The sequence below is a fragment of the Gymnoscopelus braueri genome, assembly GCF_963280865.1.
Source record: "Gymnoscopelus braueri genome assembly, chromosome: 2".
NCBI classification, from domain to species: Eukaryota; Metazoa; Chordata; class Actinopteri; order Myctophiformes; family Myctophidae; genus Gymnoscopelus; species Gymnoscopelus braueri.
In genome coordinates, this window is record NC_137604.1 from 42,404,428 (window position 1) to 42,431,274 (window position 26,847).

Below are 26,847 nucleotides of genomic sequence, written 5' to 3' on the forward strand. Positions count from 1 at the left end.
GAAAGACGGTGGGAGTAGTGGGACAGCAGCAAAGACAAGTGGGCAGAGGATATCCACATCACTTCCTTTACAAGATATTTTATCTACTAGCACCTGTGCCTTAACTGAGAGACACTTGCAAATATCCTTACTTAAATTACATCACGCAGACAAAGCTCTCAGACCCTGATGCACAGATAAGTAAGTTCAATGAAGTGCAATTGAGTGAACAATATGGTTGATACCCTATGATTAGAAGTATACTTTCTTATATAGTCTATAGATATATTGCCATAATTAGTTATTTCTATTCTTAAATTAAACAATGCCGAATAGAACAAAGCAAACAGAGCCTGATTTGCAAACATACAGTATAGGCATAAAGTGAGCCACAATATTTATCACAGCCTTTACAGTAGTTTCCTACTCAGTTTCTCCTCATGACTCGAAATTATTATTCAAGTAATTAGAATTAGAACACTAATTCTCTTCTGCTAACTAACTGGGCCAACTGCTCCCTTCACTTGCACCCCTCATTTTGCCATAAGTGCAAACATGAGCTCCAGGTGCAATCACATTTGCTTCAAAGCAACAGTGTTAAAAGACAGGAATTCCCTGACACTGTGCCACATACATTCCTGGGTCAATTGCCACTCTACTGAGGAAGGGCAGTATGCTATTCCTCAATTTTGAAAGTACATTTGAACAGTGAAAAGCTCATTATTGGTGATAATGTATGTAATAAGATAGGCCTGGTTTAAGTTATGTTTCCTTTATCAAGACAGTTGTGTATATATATATATATATATATATATATATATATATATATATATATACACACACACACACACACACACACACACACACACACACACACGCGCACACGCACACACACACACACACACACACACACACACACACGTTTGCTTATTGTAAGTTAGAAGTTTTTTTATGATTGATTGAATACATTGTAATATAATATACAAGAGTTTGCAAAAAGTACAGAGGTATAGTTATACAACAAGTAAGACGCGCGAACGCGGGAAGCGAACGCAATTTTTTTAAAATAAATATGAAAAAAAAGATTTAAAAAAAAGTAACCAATAAAAAAAATACAAAAAAAATCTGCGTTAAAAGGAGCATCTTAGAAAAATACAAATTCACTAAAAAAAAACTTGGAATGTTTTTGAACAATTCAACAAAGTGTTTGAAGTGCCTGTTTCACCCACTTCCGGGGGGCGGAGCCAAAATCCGAGCCCGAAGTATTTGTTCGTAGACCCCCACTTAGGGGGGGTAGAAAAAGTTTCGGAGCGATTCGGGCACTTTTCATTTAACATGGGGTTTCAATGGGGAGTTTTTAGGAGCCTTCTCTGGGGCGTGGCTTCCGGGGGAAGGGGCGGGCGTAAACGCAACCTTGACAGGTGTGTTCAGTTTTCAAAGACCTTTCATTTGATGTATGGTACGTCTAAATTGGACATTTACTTATCTCAGAGGAGCTGCAGGCAGGCAGTGAACACAGACACGCACGCACACACGCACACACGCACACACGCACACACACTCACAAGCCGAGCACGGTTTCATAGTAAGCTCCACCTTCGGCGCGCCTCCTTCCGCTGCGTTCGCAATAATACTAAAAGGATAACACAAAAAGCCCTGAGGGCTTGTTTCCATTGTGGTCCTATGTATTCAATTTATTGTATAGTATTCTATACAATAAATCATCAATACTAGGAGCAGTAACAATATGTTTACAGAAAAACTGTGGGGGGTCATTTCTTTTGGCAAGCTAAAGACTTGTCTAGGTCCAGTTGTAAAATGCAAACAGGTGCTCTTTTTGGTCAGTTTTACGTATAAAATATTTTTGAGCTTATCATCAAAGGATTTTATTTAGATTTAAATAGGACTTTAAATACCATCTGAGGTGAGGTGTGTTGCCTGGATTTTGGGTTTGACCCAGGTGCTATATCTGGGCCTGTTTCCATGTGCTTCCATTCTCCCTTCCATGACAAGTGCTAACCACACAACCCGTATCCATGCACCAGCAGGGGGTTCCTTAATCCGCCATGAAGGGTGGATAAAACGCTGCACTGGACCAGAGCGGTTCTAGAATGTGAGCCTGGAGCCCCTCAGACCCCCTCTGCATCCGACCACAGTCATGGGATGACCTGCGCCAAAATCCAAAAGCAACCAAGTGTGGCAGAACCCTAGCCCGCTATTCCGCCTCACACCCTCTGAACTGGATCCAAATGTCCCGGGTCTCAGTATCCTCCTATTTATACGCTGTGTATATTTACAACAGGCTGCATGATTGGGATGCTACTGCATAGAGTGAGAGCAAAAGGAGAATGTGTGGGGGTGGGTGCGCATTGGAGAGACCTTTTTGGGGGAACGATTCTGAAGGGGATAAGGAGTTTGTCAGAGGTGACCAGTGTGAGAGTAGTGGTGTTTCTAGGATCAAGGACAAGTGCTTTACGTTCTTTTCTTTTTCTACAGAGCTATAGTGAACGTGTTCAGGAATACTTTCTGCTGCTGGTACCTTTTCTGATAAAATATGTTTATATATGACTGTGGGATTCAAACTCCATGTCAGTAGAATTCTTCTCTCGTAGAAAAACTGGCACAAGGCTGCCGCTTCTCAACTTAATTTCCCTCCCATTCTGTCTCTTCATTATATCCATACTACCCAACCACACAGAGCTTGCTTTCCTAACAATTTGGGGTTTCCTGGACTTTATTATATTTATATACTACATCAATGTTCAAGGCTGTTTATTGTCACACACATACAATACAGCTGGTAGCAAGGAGCATTGCAGGCAGTGACAGTTTTGTACTTAAAGTGACAGTTTTGTTCTTAAAGCTTCCTCATCAGTGTGTATAAAAAAAATGCAATAAGACAAAATAAGAATAGGAATAAAAATAGCAATGCAAAAAGCCAAATATTAATAAAATAAAAAAGTGGAAAACTGTAGCATCTGCAAAGACGAAAATATGAAAACTGTCATCCTGAACAGTCTGTATTATTGTTATTACTGTATTACTTTTATTATTATTATTATTATTATTATTATTATTATTATTATTATTATTGAACTATACTATAAATACAAATATATAGTGCAGTCACATACTGTAAGTGGCAGCTTTGATTAATATGAACAGTGCAGTATCATAGTGGAAAATAACATCCATGGTACAAAGATACATCCACACTATTGCAAATATTTCCTGCTGCTGACATGTCATCTGTCCTGACAGGTACTGTATGCAAAGCTGAATGTCTGGGGTGCGTGCACACACACACACACACACACACACACACACACACACACACACACACACACACACACACACACACACACACACACACACACACACACACACACACACACATGCATTCACATATTCTTGTGTTTCTCTTTGACAGTGATACACAGTCAGTTACAAATGTCCTGCACAGCTGGACTCAGCCATTCATCAACACCCTGAATAAAGCAGCCAGGTTGAGATGTTCAAGAACGATAAGTCTTGCAGATATGTTAGGAATGCAAATATGTTACTTTTATAAAATTGGTAAAGTTGGTAAAATGTCTACTATTGTGTTCAGGCACAGAGTTTGTTAAGACCTTACTGCCCAGTGTAATGACCTTTTACTGTATAAACCTATATACTGTATATTACCTATGTAAATGTATTGCAGTGTAAGTAAGCAACAAAGTGGCCAAAGGCTAAGAGGTTATAGCTATGCTACAGTATATTATTTTATGTACTTACGACAATACCATACATTTATATCGTAATTTAAAAGAGCGACACAAATTGTTTATCATTTAGATCACAGTCACAAGCTGCATGTTTACAATTAGGATACACACTGCATACCATAGCCTTACTTTACAAGGCCATGGTGTCCTCCTATGATCCATGAGATAAATGTTCATGCTCTTGGCCAAGGTCTGTGTGCAGAACATGTTCTATCCTGGACAGCCACTTCTGGCACAGGTGTGAGAGACTTGGAGCCTTTGAGAGGAAGTTGCTGTGCTGATCAATTCCTCACTGTCAACGCTCACTACTCATCTCTTTGAGTATTGTTTTACTTTTTTTACTTTCAGCAAAGGAATAAGGACAAATAAATATAACAGGCAAGTACAGTATAACAATAACATTGATACACATTAAAAAAGTCAAAAGTTTCACTTTTCATTGGATATTTGTGCAGTTATGTACAGGCCATTCTGTAATACAAAAAACACTATTTGTGTACAATTACAATGTAGGCATTTAGCAGACGCTTTTATCCAGAGTGACTTACATGTGTTTATTATAAATAATCACACAAATAGAGCAGGAAGAACCATGTAGGGCCTCAAAGAGACAACCAGGTAATCATCGAACCTAGCATCTGTCTAAATCTAATCGTATGTTTAATCTAATTAAACATAACCTAAATCACATTCTCTTAACGTTTGTAGTCAGGAAAAAAACTAAAACAAAACTAGAAAAAGTTCTCCTCGGAGCACAGGTCAGGTACGTTATTCTGACATCCTGGTGGCGCTATAATAGGCCAATGTGAAAAGGGTGCCATTTATTCTTAGGTCTTTCACGGCAAGACACTGCATTCATGATTTGAGGCATTTTGTTCCAAACATGTGTTTTGCTAAATTAGACCTGCTGGTGGCGCTATAACAGGCCAATGTGAAAAGGGTGGCATTTCTTCCTCGGCCTAGTGGGAATGTGCGTGTGAAAATTCACGGAAATCGCAAGCTGCGTGCATAGTTTGAGGCTTTTTGTTCAAAACGGACCAATCCTGCAAACTTTGGAAGCCAACCATAGGCAATGAGGATGGAATATGGGAAATCGGACAGATTCGTGTTGATCACATGACTATAGAGATACTGTGTACCGATTTGCATGACGTTTGGATCAAATCTGTAGGAGTAATGTAAAGAAATGGGTTTTGCACAAATCGGCCTCCTGGTGGCGCTATAACAGGCCCATGTGAAAATTGGGGACGGACGGACGGACACACGGACACACGGACACACGGACGGACGGACGGACGGAGGGTAAAACATACGGACGGAGGGTAAAACATACTCTCTTGCCATGCCTTTCGGCCTGGCGGAGACAATTATAAAATAATAATTAAAATAATTAAAATAAATAAATGAACAAGTGACCATATGTCATGGTCTGCATAATATCCATATCTTGGTCAATCGCTAGCTTCAATCGAAATTCATATTCATATTTGTTTTTTACTTATATGCTCTGGTAGGGTGTTCTAATTATTCTATTTACTTATTACTCAAATTTACTGACAGCTGATGTTTCTACCTATCTATCTTTCTTGTTTTTGTTTTCACTTCTCCAACGAGGCAGTGTGACCCACATATCCATCGGTAAATTATCTGCCGACATTCTGTGACAGCAGGAAGACAGTTAGGAAATTTCCAGTTTTGCCCTGGGTGGCAGTTTGAGGGATAGATGACTGGAACCGCTCAGCCTTTGTTTCCCATTCCATTATGAGGTCATTATGGTCTCCTGTCTCCGTGAGCTGTTCTGCATGAAGCAGAGAGGGTGAGACTGGTCAGCAGGACCTAACCACTATTCAACTTCTCTCTCTGTCATTGTCTCTTTACCGCCGACCCTAATTAACACAAGACCTAGACAGAAGGTGAAACCTCTTAATTAGTGTGCATACAGACAGGTTAATGAGGGTGTCTAAAAGAATGGTTTACAACCATAAATAAAGTCTGTATCTGGAACTGATGACGGGTATGTGCCCTTGAGCGAGACCTCAGGGTTTCTAAAGCCAGATTTATATTACAATGGATCATGGATGTGTCACAATGTGAGCTTGTAGATCTGCTATTTCCTGTGAGAGCAATACCGTCATACGACATACAGTATATAAATGAAATATAAGTGACCACATTTTTTTTTGTGTTCGTTTAACAATAATGGTATGCTTTTTTAAGCTCATGGGTCAACATATTTTCCAATGATAAACAGTAGCTGTTTACTCCAAAGCATCGTAGTGAATGAAACTGTGTGCGTTACCATTTATAAAAGGTTTCTTGTGTTTGTTTCTATAATTGCACCCTCCAGTACGTGTTCATTCCAGGCTGGCAGGGTGAGGAGGGCAAGACTTATTTAAAAAGACTGATGTAGAATGTTTGAAGGCATGTGGCATCCCGGATATTCAGTCCACACACTAAAGGGGACGTCCATTCCAGAGAGGTTCTATGTGCCGTACTCATCCTCTCATACACATCCTCCTATTTTCATTAGCATTATTGAAGTTCCAACCTCCTTCAGTCAGCCATTCATTGTGCAGTGACACACTTTTCAATACCCCGCTGCAATATGAAAGATTGTCTCATGGTGTAGTTTCTCTGTAGTACAGGAAATTAGATCATAGACACATTTTGTTTGAGGGTAGAAATGAAGGGTCAAATAAATTTACATCGATTTCAGGTTTGCATTTTGATTTTTGCCATTGATGTCCTTCTCCAGATAGTCTGCTTTCACTGAATCCCACTATGATTACTATACGTGTTTGAAAAATCGAAATCAGAAAATCCCATAAAACGGTACAGCAACAGCGAGGAAAATATGTGAGTGTGTGTGTGCAATGCATACTGCACAGCACCAATGTCTGATGCCCATCTCAAATGATGCTCCATAAAAGGCCACCAAGTATTTTTATCTTAACATGACCTTGTGCACCACACTGAGTGCACATTCTCACATTCACCACATCCAAAATATGACAGCTCAGTTTCTCTCCATGTTGTGCTTTGTCACCATGACTGCAACAGGGACATCCCTCATGTTTCCTTTATACATTTCACCAACTACACTTTAAACTGATCTCTCCGAACGTTAAAGGCTATAATTTGAACATCAGCCTAATGTTAAAGTTATAATCCGTACGTTTTATGTCCTCTCCCAGACGGAGAGAGGTAGGCAAATTGCAACTGCAACATTCAGGATTCGAACCTGTATCCCGCTTGGGAAACCAAACTTCTACTGCTCAACATCCCCTATTGGACAGGGAGATACATGCCCAGAACAGGGAGATATTGCACTTATGAACTTCGGCCAGGGTCACATGTTACCAGTACAGTAGATGGGTTCTCAACCTTTTGAGGCTGTGACCCCCAAAAATTATCATGTTTGAACTGGGGACCCCCCATCCTGATAAGCATTTGGAATTGTAGGAGTTGAGGCATTACATTTAGTTTGACATTTAGATTATGAAAATAGCAGATCTACATGCGAGCTTGTAGATCGGCTATTTTCAAAACGTTTGCCTCTTATATTATTTGACAATTTGGCCAATGTTAGACCAGTTTTTATAGCATAGTTTGCTGATTACTTTTGATGCATTAATTCCTTTTAATTTTGTTTAAGGTATTAAAAAGGTCTTACAAGTCCTTAAATTGTCACTTCATTGTCATCTGGGGACCCCCCCCCAAAATCATGTGGGGAACCCCCTGGGAATCCCGACCCACAGGTTGAGAACCACTGCATGACCACTATGATGTCCTACCCTAGGGTCCTACATTTCTCAAAGGAAGAGTAATGAGAACACCTCCGACCACTACAGATGTGCTAGTTTCTGTATATTTAACATCTCCTCATCTAACTCTTATCATATTTATTCATTAAGTCCCAGATTATTACCCAGCTAAAGGTTGCTTGATTCTGATTGGTCAATATTCTAGCCTTGAATCAAGGCTAATCAATGAATCACTGAATTCATCGGTCTGTTGTTTTTGAACAGCACAATGACCGATTGTGTGCTCAACAGACCGCCGTCTAATCAAAGACTCGGAGCACCAGCTGGCTCATATCAATCTGATTCTGCGCTGCTGATTTTTGCCGTATCCCGTATCCAATATTGCAGCCATGTAAACAAACACAACGTCATTTACAGCTAAACAGACAGTAGGCTATTCTCAATAATGTTGATTCTATTCAATCAACACTTCCCATATTAGGCTACTTTCTGAGAAGACCGCATTGGATGCAGCTGACATGAATTAACGGACTGGCTACTTTCCGTAAGCAATTAAATCCTTTTACAATCAATCAAATCGTTTTGTTGTTACTTTTGGGTGAACGCATTAATGTATTTATCAAGTAGCCGTGTATTAAGCCGGACAATCAATGGGGTGCAGGTCATTACTGAGAAATAACCCCCCGTACTCTCGTCTAATCCTCCCCATTGATTATCCCTTGCTTAAGGGTTTTCTCTTTGTTGAGTCTTTCCTGCACCAAATTTGTTTCTCATCTCCTTTTTAACTTTTATCATTTCGTCACTGTGTTTGCCCCCACCACCCGTTTTTTCTATGTGAAAATAAACGTAATAGGCTACAGCATGCTAAATAATGTAGCCTTAAAATAAAGGATCTCTTTGTATTGTTATTACATTTTTAATAAGTATTTCACAAGTTCAATGCCTGCCCTGGTGAGTGAGTCTTTTTCCTCTCTGTGTGTGTCCATACACCTGTCTGTCCTGCCAAGCTGAGGACATGTGCATTGTGCACCCGACTGTTCTGCTGACACAACCTCCACTGCCATCCTGAGCAGACCATAAAGCTTTGGAACACCCTGTCAGGGAGGACACATGGATGCCACTCTTTGTATTGTTTCATTTTTCTGTGCTGGTGATTGGCCTAGTTGGGTTTAAAAGAAAGAGTCTCATCCTGGCTACTGCTCATCTAAATTAGATGCTTTAGTTTTAAAGCATCATCTGGACAAACAAATAAATGTGCTGTAGGAGGTTACTACTGCAGATCTGTCATAGTTGTTATCGACTGGTTGACGATATTATGACAGTTATTACATATTAGAATACATGAATTAATTCAGAGGTTAGATGTATGTTTTATCGTCACATTGTTTCGTGTGTTGCTCCAGGACACTTGACTTTGACACTTTAAGGAGTGACACAGATTTCAATAACCCGCTGCAATATGAAAGATTGTCTCATGGTGTAGTTTCTCTGTAGTACAGGCAATTAGATCATAGACAAATGTTGTTTGAGGGTAGAAATGAAGGGTCAAATAAATATACATCGATTTCAACCTGTGATGTTTTGGTTGTCTCTAACCACTTTTTTGTGTGGTATAAATAGAATGTGGTAGAAAGCTATATTCTACCATGTGTCCTATTAACCACATTCCCTATTCTGGGGGCAAACACGCAGCGCCAAAAATATCAGATCTACAAGCTCACAAAGCTTCACATTGCGACCCATTGTGAGCTTGTATAATCTCGGTGAAGATATTTGGTGTAGAGAGGAAAAAAGAGAGGTCCTAGTATAGAGCCCTGGGAGACTTGTCAATGAAGTATATAGAGTTTAAGTGATTAAGACCCATGCACACAGGGTTATGACTTTGGAGAGTGAAGGGATGTCCAACATGACCTTGGTCAGGGAACTCTGATGGGAATATGATAAAAGAGATGGCATGGATCATTAGCATGGTTCAGAGCCCTCTTCAAAGACCCCTCTGTTCATGTGAAGCACAGTGTGAAATTACCAGGCAGATCAGCAATGATATGAACACAGAGCTGACTTCAAAGTGATGACTAAACTGCTATAGGCAGGTTGCCTTAGGAGCTCTCTCTGCATCTATGCCTTTAGTCATATTGATGTCCACTGCTGCTTTACTTGTGAGGCCCTATCACTTAACTAAGAAACACACACACACACACACACACACACACACACACACACACACACACACACACACACACACACACACACACACACACACACACACACACACACACACACACACACACACACACACACTTGGTAGAAATAAGAGTTGCATACTTGTTTATGCATTTACCCAATAGAGGGCACCAATGTCAGTGCTTCATTGACTGTTTAGTGTTTACCATACTGTTACCTCATTATGGAAATTACTGTTATGTTGACATACAACAAGTCATAAAATGCTGCCATTGCAAGTGCACATTAAATCCAGAAAAACAAATCCAAAGTGGTTGTGATCAACTTCATTTTGGATTGGCCAAAATTCTATAGAAATATTTATAAATAATTCATCCTTTCTGACATGACACCCATTTATACTGTATATGAACAACTTAGTTACATGTAAATCAATTAGAGAAATTACATTGAGAAATGATAGAGCACAGATAAAGCAATTAAATAATGCTAATGAACAACTAAACATAGTCAAAGATATAAGAAGCCTTACTTAAATTGGATAGTTTAACTTAAATTAAAAGCTTCCCAAGTCATAGATGTGACTATTGTAAGAGAGAGAGAAAGGGTGAATTTGGGGGGTAGGGGTGTGTATGTGTGTGTGGGAGGGGGGGGGGGTGCACTTTTACAGCCCATCCAATGGACTTTCTTAAATTAGCCATGGGGGCAGGAGGCTCCCTCCCTGGCCTGACAGAAGGAGGAGTCTGGGGTCTAGTCACAGTCTTCTGTGTCAGTATTACCTGCACAGCCCTATAACATTCACTGCATTTGTGTGGCACGGTGGATGTGTGAGGGAGCCTGTGAGGAGAGAGACAGAGACAGCAAGAGAGAGAGAGAGACACACACAAACAGATAGAGAGAGGGAGAGAGAGAGAGAGAGAGAGACTATTTTATTTATTTTGGGGAGAGGAGTCTGTCTATTTCTGCTGACTCCTAAAACAAATTGCAAGACACCTAGCAGCGGACATGGCTGGTTGTCTGCAAAGCTCAGGGATCTGTAAAACACGGGAACTTTTCAGATGTCTCCTTGTTACTTTTGCTCTGGGCTTCTTTGCTTCAGTGGATGCAGAGCCCTTTGACCCGGCTTTCCTTTATCGCCATAGAACTGGACCTGATGAAGACAACATTGTCATCGCCAACAATGGAATTAGGGTTCCCTTTGGGAGGTCTGTGTATTTGGACCCTGTCAATGACCTGGTGACCGAGGTGCAGCCTGGTGACCGGTGTCACATCACCGTCCTGGACAATGACCCGCTGGCCCAGAAACCTGGAATGCTGAGCCCGAAAAAGTTCCCCTGCGCATTTGGAGCTGATGAGGTGAAATACACTCACTTTGGCTCCCGGAGTCCCAGTAAGGATCGGATAAAGCTCCAGCTGCGCTATGACTCCCATACGGACACGGTCGTCATCCCCTTCATGCTGGAGGTGGAGGTGGTATTCCAGCAGCTCGAGATCCTCACCAGGAATATGCCACTCACTGTGGAGAAACTTAACAGCGACAGCAACCCCATTGACAAAAAAGGTCTGGAGTTTTCCTACGAGGACGGTGTGACCCAGTGCAAGATGACCACTCTGGTTGGCGCCGGAGGACTCCCCAGGTATGGCACACTTTTGAATAACCCCCCCAATGGCCAGATGATTGACTGTGATGAGTTTGTTAAGCAGGGCATTCGCTACAAGCACACTGCAACGTCCAAGTCACCAAATAGAGACTATATTCCAATGATGGTAGAGCTGCAGGACAATGAGGGCAATACCATAATGCAAGAGCATTTCCAGATGATGGTTAGAATAAGAGAGGGCACGGAGAACACTGCCCCTAAGCCCAGCTTCGTAGCTATGATGATGATGGAGATTGATCAATTTGTGATGACAGCAATAACGAGTGATATGCTGGCCGCTGAGGATGTTGAAACTGATACAGACGATTTAATCTTCAACATTACTTCACCTCTGGGCTATCAGCAGGGCTACATCATCAGCACAGACGATCAGAACTTGCCCATCACCTCTTTCTATCAGAGAGACATAAAAGACCTTAAAATAGCTTACAAGCCCCCCTCAGATGACTCCGAGGTAGAGAGGATTTTCCAGCTCGAGTTTGAAATCGTAGACACTGATGGAGCTGTGTCCGATACCTTTGCTTTTATGATAGTGGTTAAGCCTATGAATACCTTGGCCCCCGTGGCTACCAAAAACACAGGACAGCTATTGTTTGAAGGGCAGTCCAGAGCTCTGTCCAGCTCCCAGAATTTAGAGATCAGTGATGAGGATAACCTAGAGGACGTACAAATTACTGTTGTAGATGGCTTAAAACACGGAGAGCTAACCGTGCTTGGCAGCCGTAGGAAATTCTTCACACCCGCTGATTTGGATGCTGGTATTGTAGTGTACCAGCATGATGGCAGTGACACCTACAGTGACAATATTATTTTCAGAATGACTGATGGCAAGAACGAGGTGGAGTTTTTGTTCCCCATCACTATTGCCCCCACCGATGACGAGCCCCCCATTATCAATGCCAACACTGGCCTGGTGCTGTTTAAAAATGAGGTCATGCAGCTCTCCCCATTTATTCTGAGTGCCACCGATATTGATTCAGAAGACTCTACCATTAAATTTATTCTAGAAGCCCCCTACTCAACTGTGGGAGAGCTGCTTCTCAGGCAAGTTGAGCCTCCCTCTGACCCCTCTCTCTGGAAGTTCAGTGAGACAGATGAGATGTTTGAGCAGGTGGTGACCGAGTGGTTTCAACAAGATATTCTGGATGGAAAGCTCTTCTACCGTCACATTGGACCCCACAGCACCACCACTGTAAATGACCTGTTTGTATTCCGGGTCCAAGATGATAATGATCCCCCGAACCAGTCAGGCGAACATGTTTTCGCCATCAAAATCCACCCTGTTGATGACCTCCCCCCAGAGCTCTATCCTAGCACCACCCTTCACATGACAGTGCAAGAGTATGAGCTAACACACTTCAAAAAGAAGTTGTTGCGTTATACCGATCTGGATTCAGATGACAGAGACCTGAAGTACACAGTCATAAAACCCCCAACAGACACAGATGAGAACAACCCAGCCCCTCTGGGTGACATTGTTCTGACTGACAGCCCTGACATTGCCATTTCCGAGTTCACACAGGCCCAGGTCAATCACCACAAAGTGGCTTACAAGCCCCCTGACCAGGAACTGGGCATCACTCCAAAAGTTCTTCAGTTCACATTCCTTGTGGAAGACACTGCTGGTAACTCAGTAGATGGGCTATTCACCATTTTTTTACAGCCAGTTGACAACAAACCCCCCATAATTACCAACACTGGGTTCAGTGTTCTGGAGAGAAGCTCTTATGTCATCACTAAGAAAGAGCTGCATGCCACTGATCAGGATACGGATGATCAAAATATTGACTTCACTTTGACCCAGATTCCCCTCTATGGGCAAATGCAGTATTTAGGTATTGCCATGTCAAACGGTGAGACATTTGTGCTGGAAGACATAGAAAATGGCCATCTGACTTACATTCATAGTGGAGAGGAATCCCTCAGTGATACCATCAAGGTTGATGTCAGTGATGGCTTCCATGAGGTGCCCATCATCATTAAGATTGCCATTGAACCCGTTGATGATGAGGCCCCCACTCTTATGCTCCCGGCTGGCCTGCTAGGGTCCGCCATCGACGTGTTGGAGAACGGAGCAACAGAAATTACGACCAACGTCATTCAGGGCCGTGACGAAGACACAGATGACCTCATGCTCACTTTCATTGTTGAGGAGCCTCCCAGGCTCGGGGAGATCCTGGTAAACGGGGCCCCTGCTGAGAGATTCACTCAGCAGGACCTTATCAATGGGGCGGTGGTGTATGCCCACACATCAGGTGAAATTGGACCAGTTAAGGAATATGACTCCTTCAACCTCACTCTGTCTGATATGTCAGACCAATGGGTTGTCGGGGGAAACAAGGTTCAAGGTGTGAGGGTTCACGTTACCATCCTCCCCCTTGACAGTATCCCACCTATTGTCAGTGTTCTAGAGCAGTTTGTGGTGATTGAAGGAGAGAAGAATGTCATTACTCTGGAGCACATCCAGGCTGAGGATATCGACACAGATAACGAGGATATTTTGTGCACCATCATCGTCCAGCCAACATCTGGCTACGTGGAGAATATCGCCCCATCCCCAGGCTCTGAGAAGTCCAGGGCAGGCACGGCCATCACTGCCTTTAGCATCAAAGACATTGGCCTTGGTCATATCTACTATGTCCAGAGCATCCACAAAGGTGTGGAACCTGTTGAAGATCGCTTCACCTTCCGCTGTTCAGATGGTATCAACTTCTCTGAGCGCCACTTCTTCCCCATAGTTATCATTCCAGCTAATGACGAAAAACCTGAGATTTTCATCCGTGAGTTTGTAGTAATGGAAGGCATGAGTCTGGTCATTGACACGCCCATCCTGAATGCAGCTGATGCTGATATCCCCGGGGATGAGCTGGACTTTGAGATAATCAAGTACCCTGAGCATGGCACAATAGTTCAGCAGCTCAGCACTGGCACACTCCCAGTTGATACATTCAATCTGGAACAAATCAAGGAGTCATCTAACATTGTATATGAACATGATGACTCAGAGACCACGGAGGACAGCTTTGAAATCAGACTTTCAGATGGGAAGCACACTGTTGAAAAGAAGGTTATCATCATGGTTATTCCTGTTGATGATGAGACACCAAGAATGACAATAAACGATGGTCTTGAAGTTGAGATTGGCGAGACCAAAATAATCAGTAACAAGGTTTTGATGGCCACAGACCTTGACTCTGAAGACAAAGAGTCGACATACATTGTACGCTATGGCCCAAGCCAAGGCTACCTTCAGCGCATCTCCAAGTTTGGGGATGTTTTGGGCAATATCACCCTTGGGATGAACTTCACACAGGATGAAATTGACAAACAGCTCATTCAGTATGTGCACACGGGTCAAGAGGGAATCCGTGACTTGCTGAAGTTTGATGTCACAGATGGCATCAACCCTCTCATTGACCGCTACTTCTACATCAACATTGGAAGCATTGACATGGTCTTCCCAGATGTCATCAACAAAGGCGTGACTCTCAAAGAAGGAGGGAAAGTGACTCTTACTACTGACCTGCTCAGCACCACTGACATCAACAGTCCTGATGAATACCTCACCTTCAGCATCACGCGAGCACCCAGCAGGGGTCATCTGGAGTGCACTGACTTCCCAGGTGTTCCTATCTCCACCTTCACTCAAATGCAGCTCGCTGGCAACAAGGTCTACTACATCCATACCTCTGACGATGAGATGAAGATGGACAGCTTTGAGTTTGAAGTTACTGATGGTTACAATCCTGTCTTCCGTACATTCAGAGTGTCCATCACTGACGTAGACAATAAAAAACCTGTCTTGACCATCAGCGACCTAGCTGTGGGAGAGGGAGAAGCCAAACTCATCACGCCATTCGAATTGACGGTAGAGGATCGTGATACACCTGACAACCTGCTGCGCTTCATAGTCACCCAAGTGCCAGTCCACGGGCAGCTGCTTTTCAACAACACTCAACCGATCACCACATTCACCAAGCAGGACCTGAACGAGAACCTCATCACGTATAAGCATGACGGCACAGAGACCAATGACGACAGCTTCTCCTTCACAGTCACAGACGGCACGCACACTGACTACTACGTCTTCCCTGACACCATCTACGAAACACGCAAGCCCCAGATGATGACCATTCACATTAACACGGTGGACAACGGGGTCCCACAGATTGTGGTGAACAAGGCTGCCGCCACACTAAGGGTGCTCCATACCGGACACGTGGGATTCCTGATCACCAGCAAGGCCCTGAAGTCTGAAGACAGAGACAGCCACCGCAAAGTGTTGAAGTACAACGTGGCTGAGGCTCCCCTGCATGGCTTCATCATGAACACCGCCAAGGGCAATGATAGCATCAAGGCCTTCACACAAGGTAAGCTAACATTGCACTTCTTGTTCTCAGTACGGAGAAAAACATTGTTGGTGCATACTTAAAGGTAGGGTAAGTGATATTGCACTATATTCTGATAGTAATCATTGCTATAGAGTGTTTGTTCAGTAACAGGAGTCTCCCCGTCTCTCCAGCTCTTTAATAAACAGAAAATACATTTTCCGGTAGGTGTCAAAATCTCAGCCAATCAGGAGAAAGTACCCATTTTTAAGCTTCATTTTTATAGTGTTCCAGTTCCAATTTTGCCTGCTCATTTCTTAGTGTCATCACTTCCAATTTCACTTGTTTAATCTATATCCTGATTGAGTTCTCTATCCTGATTGGATAAAATTGGAAATGAAACGAAACTGCATTTTCTGTTTTATAAAGAGCTGGAGAGACAAGGAGACTCCTTTTACTGAACAAACACTCTATAGCAATGAGTACTATCAGAATATAGAGCTATTTAACACTTATTTTAACCAAAGAAAATCACTTACCCTACTTTTAATAGTAGTTATAGGTAATTAAGTCATAAAGGTACAAATATAAAATAAATCTATAATAGTGTATTTTGGCTTTTACATAGATCTGTATATGCACAATGTACAATAATGGATTGTCTGGGAAAAAAATCAGATTATGTAAAATTCGGATGGCTGCTTAACCTTTTAAAAATACATTTGCCGACTTTGTAATCAATTGTAGCCCGAGGGTTGTAACTGAACCCTATAGTTAAAAAGTGGGCTAATCTTCTCACTTACTAAAACTTTCTGAGCTACCTCACCTCACACTCTGTCTCTCAATCTTTCTCACTCTGTCAGCTGACATTGACGATATGAAGATCTGTTACATCCTGCTTGATGGGAGCAACGCCACCAGTGACATCTTCTACTTTACAGTTGAAGACAACGGTAGGAAACACTCAATATTTCAACCTTGTGTTTATTGACAGTGCTAGACATGAACATTACTTAGGTATCATCTGGCTTGCAGGGATTCCTTTGATTTTTTCATCTTTTAGGGGCATCTTCCTGCCGTCTGTCAATCTCCTGGGTGTTTGCATCACAAAGACTTAAGGCAGTTGGCCATGACTGATGGCACATACAGAGTCCCCCTGTCTTGTTATGTTCCACTGGAAAGGATGGCAGGTTTAAAGAACAGAGGTCAAAGGGGCCTCAGGCCAAACGGTGACTGGGTGTAAAAGTAAAAGATGTGGAACAACCAGGCAATGACTAAAGCTCTGACCTTTATTGTTAGTGGATAATAGGATTCTTTCTTTTTAGGGTCCTTTTCAGTGTTGTCAATTGGTTCCTGCCTTTCATAGGTTTGAAGTGACGCTATGACACTATTATGTGTTACTGTTGACGTATAATTTATTTCCTTTTCTTGGAATAATTTCCACACAATCAATGACAGTATGTACGTTTTGCATTTGGCATATTGAACGCATTTTCGTTTTGCAATTTCATACGGTAGACATGCCGACGTAAACTCTTGTCTACGGTGATGAAACCCACTAGCAGCATCTTCCCCTCCGTTCCAAGAGTTCCTATTTACCTTGCGTGAAGGTCTTGATGTATTTGTAGAAGTGGAATCGACTCCAGCACTTCTATTTATTTATGTTTATGTTCTATTTTACGTTTCATATGCGTCATCAGCGTCCGGTCATCCTCCACATTTTCACCAACATCATTCCTGTCCTTCTCAAGGGATCCTCAGCTCACAGGGCTTTGGATTTCAGTAGCTGTGTGTATTTATATGTCATGGAAATGTACTTTTGGTCTGAGGTCACATGATCCTCGCTTCTTGAATATCATAAATACCCACAGGTCTTACATGTCTTACATGACAATCTTGTAGTCATTTATGGTACCCGTGCGTATGTGTGTGTGTGTGTGTGTGTGTGTGTGTGTGTGTGTGTGTGTGTGTGTGTGTGTGTGTGTGTGTGTGTGTGAGGGGGAGGGGGTGATTCGGGTGTGTGTGTGTGTGTGTGTGTGTGTGTGTGTGTGTGTGTGTGTGTGCGTGTGCGTGTGCGTGTGCGTGTGTGTGTGTGTGTCTCACTTGAATCACATTTGTAGGATACAGAGATGAAAGGGATTTGTACCATTTGAATGTTAAGGCTGTGGCTTGTTTTGCAGGTTCTCTGCCCTATGTTAAATAGATTTGAACTACATACTGTATATAGCTGATGCAAAGCAATAAAAAAAGCAACAGGTGGGGCACACTTTGCTATTTTAACCTCAGCTGTAAAACCTAAATAAACCTCCATGGTTTAGAAATGCAATCCACGTAGAAGGGAAAGTTTGGTCTATAATTATGCTGGAAGGAGGACCAGGCTAGTTGCAATACAATCATCATCACACTCATTGGCAGGGGAAGCTTAGGTTTGTAGCTTTTTGGCCAATTCCTGAATTTTGTCAAAGCCCTACCTTTTAATGATTATATTAGCCTGAGGACCTAATAAGTAGGGATGATTTGTATTTTCAGGGGATGTTTTCCTGGTTGTTTCTGTCAGATTCTCATTTTCTCTCTCTCTCTCTCTCTCTCTCTCTCTCTCTCTCTCTCTCTCTCCACTCACAATATAATATACTATTGTCATACGTAATTAGTCAGCTATAGATCAGAAACAAAGTGCACTCAGGTAATTATCTAAATGATGCACCATTTCTCTCAAAGAGTATATTTTATTTTATCTTCAGGACAAATACCACTTTGGAATTTGCCTAAAGCATAGTCATTTCTTTATCTCCAATGCGGTCTTGACTCTGTGTGTTAAATGGTGTTTAAATGACAGGAAGGGAGCACAAGGGTTTCAATTAGCTTCAATTTCCTGCCAGCTCAGCTTAACCAGGTGCTGGCCTGAAGGACTTAAACCACCTATCCAGCTGCAAATCTTTCTTTCTTATCAGACCCTGATTCACGGCTACAGTAAGGCTTCCAGTTGCTCATACCGGAACTAGCACTGAGTAGGGGTAAAACAATTGGGAAGATTCCAAGGGCCCTGAATGGTTTATAGATCAATTAAATTGGGGGTTCAAATTAGATGTTGTCATGGGGCATTCCATTCCAAACTGCTCCCATTTAAAGGTAGGGTAACACACACACACACACACACACACACACACACACACACACACACACACACACACACACACACACACACACACACACACACACACACACATGTTGGGGCATGTTGCAGGCACCATGATGGTCAGCCAGTATGTGGGCTGTTTGTTAAAGCAGGAAACTTTTGGTTTACTATAATTATTTGAAAGTGGTGTATTCAATTTATTTAGTGTCTAAAGAGAGTTTTCCCTTGAAATAATTGGACAATGATTATGATTCATCAGTTTGTCATTAGAAATTACTTATTGCATGCATGAATGTGATTGGTCTCACCTGTAAGCTTCATAGTAAGATGTCTTATGTCTTATGCCTGCTGTTCTATCTACCATGTCTGCTCAGCAGAGTTACACTAGGTCACTGTCCTGGGCTAGGATCCTTATAGTAACAGAGATAATGAAAGACATGGAGAAATACACAATTTCAGTAGCCTACCATGACTCCATTATCTAATCAACAAAATACAATTAAGGCTTTTTCAAACCATCTCCTAAAAACTGTTTACTCCTGTTTATCCTGATGCATTTTATTGCACACTCTATTTCCTCTCTCTTTCAAGATAGCATTGTTCATACTGTAAAATGGTGTAGTTTGACACAACATTTTTGTTTTTCTAATCAATTTAATATAATGATTAATAAAACATTACCCTCATATACTGTACAAAGCTGAGAATTTAGCTAATTGTAGCCTTATGTTTGCTGTGACCTGGTTTGAGAGTGACCTGAAGAAAGGAAATCGTTCTCAGATTCATTGATATTGACAGCTGCCTCAGACGAGCCTTTAAAATCTACCTGTCACTACATGCAACACACGTTGGGCTCACTCTGCAAACGGGTCAAGACTGTTGATGTATGCGTGCACACGCACGCACGCACGCACGCACACACACACATCCTTTCGGTCTTCCCTTGCCTAGCAACACTTGCTATGCTTCAGATATTTTGTACCACTTTGTAGCTTTGTGTATAACTTAGTGTTTTAGGGGTTCCCCCTAAAACACCTCTGGGGTCATAATAATGTCTGCTCAGTCTTTAGTGTGCACCCCAGGCAGTTTTTAAGTTGCTTGATTCAATATTTAGATATTTAATATTCATTTGATCAGACACGCCACCCTCCTAGAGTATTATATTAGCGCATTCACTTCATGTTAACCAGGCTAGACTCATTGAAAACACACATCCCTGGTTCTGGTAACTGATATTGTCCTAATGCATGAGGGGACAGTCACGTGTTTATATTATTTTACTTATTTATATATTTTTCATTTTAAATGTCCCCTCATCCATTAGAAGGACAACATCAGTCACCAGAATCAGGGACGTATGTTTTAAATAAGACTAACATGGTTAACATGGAGTTTGAAGTTGAATCTGGGCTTATAGGAGAGTTGGGTGTCTAATCAAATGAATATCAAATATCTAAATATTGAATCAAACAACTTAAAATCTGTCTGGGGCGCACACAAAAGTCTGAGTGAATGTGAAAATGAGCCTTTAAGTGTTTTAAAGTGAAATACCCCTTTAAATTTGAATACTGATGGGTTTGCTGACATCAATAGTGAAGGTTGCGTGCGTGGGTGCATCTGTGTGCATGTACACATGCATGTGGGAGAGTGTGTGTGTGGCGCCTTTGCAGTAACAGAAGTGTGTCCGTCGTAACGTATGCATGACGATGTCCCAGTGAGAGGTCAGAGGTCCCAGTGGACACTCAGTTTCAGGCAGGGGGTCTCAGTGTAGACTTGGTGGTCAGCAGTCGCATTCCAAGGCCCCCACAAGACAGTCAGGACCCAGGGGGAGGCTCTGTGGAGTGCCTGTTTAACTTTTCACCCCTCCACAGAGGTGTCATGGCAGGAATGTGGCTCAGGTGTGTAAATCAGTCATTGAGATCAGACACCCCAAAATAGACGTGTCAATCATATATATACTGTAGACAGAGTAAGACTGATTGACAGATTCAACCTGCTTACTCGCAGATATCCTGGACATGCAGGACGTTTGAGAAGTTCAAGATTCAATCTCAAGTGGCCTGTTGTGATCTTTGTTTTTACGAAACACCCAGCATCGCAAACTAACAGCATCATTTCAGAAACAGTTTATTTTTTCAAAAATTGCATATTTTTAAGTGTGAGATGAAGAGGAGTGATTAACCAATGCTCAGATAAAGTGTCCCACAATTTAAGTGTACGATGAGGAAAAGTGATTAACTGATGCTCTGATAGAGGAACCATACCTGTGTGTAGTGTCCCGCAGTATACGTGTGAGATGGAGAACAGTGATTAACTGATGCTCTGATAACCCAGGAAGAACCATAACTGTGAAAACTGTCCCAGTGAAGAACAGTGATTAATGGGCTGAACTGAGGAACTCTACTACCTCATCTCCAGATCACTAACATGCCGGCAGATACTCTTGTCTATGATGAGGGATGGGTTGCTCACACTCCTGTTACAGGTCAGTAGGATAGTTGTGAGCAGTCATACTGTCCTGTAGGTGTGTGGCTTTGTTTGTTTAAAAATAGTAATTTGATCATCTCCTGCAAAGTTATATTAGAGATCTGAAATGTCCACTTTCCATTACAAATGGATGAATTATCATTAAATGGTATATTTGACACTTGCAGGCATTTATCTTATAGTAACTCTTGTAACATTCTTAGAACAACATTAAACAAGTGAATAGTTATAGGTGATTGGTGCCTTGCTGAAGGACCAATTGACTGGATATGGGGCCACTAACTCCGACAAATCAAATGTTGTCTTTCTTGTTAGAAGAGAAAAAAAACTCTCTTGTCTTGCAATGCCAGTGACCTCAACCACTGGTCATTCCCACTGTCTGCTGGGAATTTCTATGGGAAAAGTAATAAACAAGCAGTGACCAGGTTACAAACTCCCTACAGCCATTCACAATGTGTGGGAAAACAAGGCCGTAAATACTTGTTTTTACAAGTGGTGCATGGCTCACATAGTGTATACCCTCTCCTTGTCCATCAGGCATGAACTCCAGGAAGCCACAGGCTATGAGAAGAAGGCTTCAGTAGTGTCAGACTTGTCCAGACAGTTATGGGGTTTCTTTCCTCTTTGTATCAGTCTATTTTTTTAAATTCCCCAAGATGGACAGTGGGAGAGATATGGGAAACTGTCAGATCTTCAATACATGCTTACTGGTCCTTATGAATCCAGTGCCTGTCCATGGATATGCGGAAAAACAGAAAAAGAAGGAATTAAACGATGTCACGATGAAGCGATCAAAAAAGCAAAAGAGAGAACAGTGCTTCCATATTATGTTTGAAATGTATCAAGATAGACAGCAGAAGAACTAGAGATATGGAAATAGTAAGCAGTTTTCACGAAATGCTCCTTTGTCTTTGGCAAGCTTAGACGGAAAAAGGTGTAAGGTTTCACTAGAAATTGCAATTAAACGATACTGATGCACTGATTGACACAAGACAGACAAAGAACACTACCTCTATGTACTCAAGAGTCAAGCTGAATCAGCCTCTGTAGTGTTCTTTCTTTTCTTTTTTTAATAGAGATAATATTCTTTTCCAGCTCTGGAGGGAGATCATAGGCCCATGGGTGTTATGTGATCATTCGGGAGTAGGAATGCACTTCATTGGAGCCTCCAGACTCCAGGGGCCACAGACAGAACAGGCCCTAGTAATGAAGTGGGGCGACATAGCAGACAGGTGTGCATGCGTGAGTGCGTGCGAGTGCGTGCGTGTGTGTGTGTGTGTGTGTGTGTGTGTGTGTGTGTGTGTGTGTGTGTGTGTGTGTGTGTGTGTGTGTGTGTGTGTGTGTGTGTGTGTGTGTGTGTGTGTGTGTGTGTGTGTGTGTGTGCTTGAGGGAGGGAGGGCACCAGGAGGATCTCCTTTCAAAGACCCCCTCACCACCACCCGTTTCCCCTTTGCTTTCCTGGCTCCCCCAGAAATCCAAACTGATCTCTGATAGACTGATAACCCATAGATTCCGTCTGCAGTGGTGCCTCTTCAACAGAATGGCCGGAATGGGCCTGGGGGATGGCAGGGTGTATGCATGTGCATGGGTGTGCAGCTGTGTTTATGCGCACCTGAGTATCACTGCATCTGTACACACATATAAAACTTTCCGAATCAGTGAATCACCTGACATGGTCAAGTCTCCTGTCTTTACAGTAGTACAGTAAGCCTGTATGCTTACTGAGTGGCTCATATAGGTCACAGTCATGTACACCCCTGTTTCCTAACTGTGTCTATGCACTTGAGCTGTCTGCTGTGTCAACAGCCAGCAAACGATTTATGGCCTTGTGGTGCCACTGTTTTGGGGGGAGCACTCTGACTGTAGAAGAAGCTGGGGAATCTCACGCCCCCCCTGCCCTCCCCCCTTCCCTCCAAGATCCCAACAGTTCTCTTTCGCATGCACCCTTTTCTCACTTTGGAGGACCAAGACTTCCTTAATATGATCTTGTATCGTTCTGGTCTATTCTGTTGTCTTTTCCCCTTATATCTTCTCAGCCAAATTCAACATCAAACGTATGTGGTTTGCAGAAATCTACAATGCCAAAGTTTCACTTGTTTTTGTCATTATTTTTGCTTCACGTTCCCGTCACCTCATTCTGTATCTCCATATTTGTCTTTTTATCCTCCAATCCCTTTCATTTGGTTTTGATGTATGCATGGCTGGGGGTGGGGGGGGGCGGGTGGGTGCTGGTGGTGTTGAGTTATGATGCCTGGCTCCAGCAGTTATTCTTATCTGCTCTCATATGGCAAAGCTGTTTCTGCCCGCCAGTAAGTTTACAGAGGTGACATGATGTCACTGTACCACACTATGGCTTCCAGAGGGAGAATGCACTATGGACTTCCCTGTCTCACCTTCATACACTGCACCCCACCCGACACACGCACCCCACTGCTCTATTTTATTTATCTGTTTATTGTTCAGTGTGTATTCGGATCCACTTTAGCTACTACTCTTGTAGCAGTTACTATTCCTTGGGTTTACACAAAGCATCACATTACATTACATGACAATATTGTACAAGAAACACAAAGGTGAAATAAATAAAGTAACTAAATCATTATATTTGATTTCGTATTACATTAAAAAAAAAACTGTCTTACAGTCAGTCAAACAAGATCAGCCAACAGGTTTACAGTACACTAGCTCTTACAAGGTTACAGTGCAGTATATCAAAACAAGTCATAAGACAATCCAAAACATTCTGTGATACCACTCTACTGTATACAGCTTTGGTAGCTGGTAGATTTCTTCAGTGTGATGCCAAGTGTGTGTCTGTGTCAGTACTTAGGGTAAACCACACGGGTCAAAAGGGATACAGGGGTCGACACTGTGTCTCCTTGTGATTTGCAGCGCATTGCGGGGGGTCGTGTCACTGTCCCGAAGTTGGCAATCCAGCTACTGTGATGTGCAGATTTACAACACTGCTGCAACATGCTGTTGATGATACCAATGATGTCCGGTAGCCTTGATTCCAGTTATTAATATCTCCACCTCCGGGTTTCCTCAGATGAAGTCTTTGGAATTCATAGAGGAAATTAAGGTCAACTGTTGAGTAGAGTTCAGTATTTGAAAAGATAATTTCAACGAAAGTAAAAATACAGAAAAAGGAATGTGAGAATACTCATGTATCTTAATCATCAATGGATGGACCATGTGTGAATGCAGAGATATTTGGATGCCAGGCATAGCTGCATGGAACACAGCCAGTATTTATACCAGTAGAATGATTAATGAGGAAATCTAATAATGTTTCTCGTCCTCCCATCTTGTCAGTCACTGAGTGAGGATATTCTTGGATGGTTGCTCTTTCCTTGCATCATGCTGTTTAGACGTCAAAGTCTTCCTAATGATACCCTCTCTGGCCCGCTCTCCCACTGTCTCTATCTATGGTGTGTGGCACAGCTATGTAAATAGGAGCTGGTGAGGAATGTGCAATCAAAGGAGTATGGCATGAAGGGTTGTTGTGCTCCTGAAGCTCCAGTGTACATGTTTTGAGGTTTGATTTCTGACTCTACTTTGTGTAGACTTTTTGGTCATTTTGGCCACATTATGTACAATCATTATATTCAAGGTTTTTTCTTGTGCATTGTTCTACATGCAGTATTTCTTGACCTTTGTTATTTTCATTGAAATACCAGTATTGCCAGGTTTCTACTAATCTTGTCAAATAGCACTGGATTTTGGATTGGGATAGTCAATATTGGGTTTTGATACTGGATGATGATAGTTTACTAACGGTTATGGTTTTATTTATGGCAATGGTTAAGGGCTAACTAATCTGCACAGAGATCTTAAAAGCTGGTGCTAATTTCATGCTGAAAAGCAGCCTTGGTTATGTGACCTTATAGTTACAAGGTCAGCAAATATTAGGTTCCTGGCCCTCCTACACTGCAGAACAAAACATGCAAGTGCTCACAGGAGGAGACCATTTTATGGGATTTTAGCAAACCTGTGCATAAGGCACAATGTACACCTTGGTATCTTGCTGGCTTGTTTCCGGCATCTCTTGATTAAGCAGCAACTTAGAGCCTCCTGGAGTGTATCCCAACTCAGGCCTAAAAGCATGAAAATGTCAGCCAACGATTCTTGATATGCTGCTTCTCTGATATACTGTAGGCCTACTGCCGTAGCTATGCCAGCGATTAGCATCAATCACCCTATGGCTAATTTATTAAGGGACTGAAAACAGGGACATCTGGAAACGTGTTTAGCCTATAAAACATTTCATCCCCGGAGAAATTATAAGTATTGTCAGTTTAAATGAAAGTCTAGGAAATGTGAGCTCGTGGCTGAGCCAGCCACACCGTTTCGGGGCTGATAGTCTAACTGTTTGTCATAAAGATTGCAATAAATGCGTGCATAAATCATCTACGACGTCAGGGAGACTCGTGTACAAGCATTTCGACTTCTATTTCTGTTACTTTCATAAAAGTGTCACGGATGTTGTGGTTCCGGAGGAGCACAGCCATTGCTTAACCTCTCATTCTGTCCCCATGTTATTGCGCTCATAAATACCAAGCTTATCTTCTGAAAGACGGTTCAATGAGTTGAAAGTTGCATATCTATCAATCAAATCTGTCAATCAGTCAAATTCACACATTTCCAGTGACTGACGTTCAAATGTCTCTGCTTTTGGTTTGATTTAGCAAGTTTCATGCCAGCTCAGAAAACAATATCAGGCAGCTTGTAAAATAGCAAGCAGCAAGAATGAGAATTTCTTCTCTTCTGTATTGTGAACAATAATGTGGTGGAGACATACAGCTATATCCACAATGTTAACTTAAGTATTTTACTGTGCAGGCAGAGAGGCAGTAATCCATGGCTGTAGGAGATCTGGCCCACCCAGTCTGTGGCCTGCTGTCCTTTTCAGTTGTTCATTCCCACTGTGAGCACAATGCCGACACATAGAATAAGCGTGTGTGTGCGTGTGTGTGTGTGTGTGTGTGTGTGTGTGTGTGTGTGTGTGTGTGTGCGTGTGCGTGTGCGTGTGCGTGTGCGTGAGAGAGAGAGAGAGAGAGAAATGGGAATAGAGGGAGAGAGTGAAAGAAAAGCAGGCAGCAAGGGGGCTGATCCACTAGAAAGCGACTGTTATGTAGTAAACAGGAATATATAGAAAAGGATGACACAAAGGGACAAGAGAGACGATTCTGATACTTCTGGTTAGAAGATGCCTTCTGGTGTCCCTGTGAAAAGGACACCGTTACACAGTGCAATAAAGGCAATGAGAAGGCAGAGAGACCATGACTGAATGGCAGATGTCACTCAGATAGCTTGGGGACAGTGGCTTGACTAAGTTATTGACATTCAGCTCAAATGAATGTTAAGGTCTTCAGACAAATAAGACTGTCTACCCTGAGCATGTCACATTACATCTGTGACTGCATTTCAGATCTACATGTCAGGTGGAATAGGTCTACATTGTATAGCTGTTTTTGTTATTGGTCTTGGTAATCCTATTCGGAACCATCAATTATATTGGAGGAAGATACCATGATCGAT

At 42.2% G+C, this 26,847-nt stretch overlaps 1 protein-coding gene across 1 annotated transcript in view; it reads left to right on the top strand.

Annotated features, from left to right (window-relative positions):
• The first annotated feature begins 10,531 nt into the window (after positions 1–10,531).
• The window catches only part of frem3 (Fras1 related extracellular matrix 3), a 37,813-nt gene continuing 21,497 nt past the window's right edge, over positions 10,532–26,847 (top strand). Inside the window, exons 1-2 of the mRNA XM_080414240.1 lie at positions 10,532–15,725; positions 16,547–16,636. Coding sequence (XP_080270366.1) covers positions 10,700–15,725; positions 16,547–16,636 — 5,116 coding nt within the window. The 5' untranslated portion in view covers positions 10,532–10,699. The remainder of the gene's footprint in view (positions 15,726–16,546; positions 16,637–26,847) is intronic.